General features: G+C 53.8%; 1 protein-coding gene across 1 annotated transcript; it reads left to right on the forward strand.

Moving 5' to 3' along the window:
* Positions 1–58: 58 nt before the first annotated feature.
* Positions 59–578, forward strand: J7T55_000100 (uncharacterized protein; the record flags this gene model as incomplete). Its single annotated transcript, XM_053136410.1, has 1 exon — positions 59–578. A coding segment is annotated over one exon (520 nt), but the record flags the coding sequence as incomplete, so codon positions are not given.
* Between the last annotated feature and the right edge of the window lie 191 nt (positions 579–769).

The following is a 769-nucleotide window of genomic DNA, read 5'->3' on the forward strand; positions in this document are numbered from 1 at the left end:
TTACTAACAATTAAGACGCGATCGCCAATGACGAGGAGCGGCCAAGTCTGAGTTTCAGGCGCTCGTGGTTCCGGCTCTTCATTTTCCAAGGTCTAGCATACACAGATCAAAACTTTTACGATTACCGGAGGGGCTTCGACAGGGACTTCAAGATGCGTCTCAATAACCTTCACGATCGAATGGGTCAGTGGGTCGAACATGACCCGTCGGACGGGGATTTCCCAGGTGCTGGTGACAACAACTTGGACTACCAATACGCACAACGTCTCGCTGCTCTTACTGTCGCACTGCAAAACTTGGGCGACCAAGCCGACGGGGATGAAGACGGTCTAGACCTGGATGACTTAGGAAAATTGTTCATCTGGATCCTCTGGGGTCTGATAGGACGCAGAATGTTTGATGGCTCGACGCGACATTTTTGCAACAGATTCCGCGATCAGGTCGAATTCCTCCTCCAGCGCTCTCAGCAATGGCTGTCACGCAAGCTGCTCGGGCGCCGCACACCTGAGCTTGACGATGACGACGACGAAGATGGAAATGCGGACAATGAGGGTGACGACGATGAGCATGGGGAGTAGAGAGGATGCGAGGTGCTGTAAGGACTCTGCTGGAGTGCGCCGGTGAGGACGTTGGCCGTGAGGGCCTGTGTGACACGCCTTCACATTATGCCAAGACGTTGCTGTTTATGACCAAGGGCTACCAGGTCAGCGTCCAAGAGGTTGTGAACAATGCGCTCTTCTCCGAGGGACACGACGGAATCGTCATTGTC

The sequence above is a fragment of the Diaporthe amygdali genome (genome assembly GCF_026229845.1).
Source record: "Diaporthe amygdali strain CAA958 chromosome Unknown NODE_214_length_769_cov_201_018786, whole genome shotgun sequence".
NCBI lineage: Eukaryota > Fungi > Ascomycota > Sordariomycetes > Diaporthales > Diaporthaceae > Diaporthe > Diaporthe amygdali.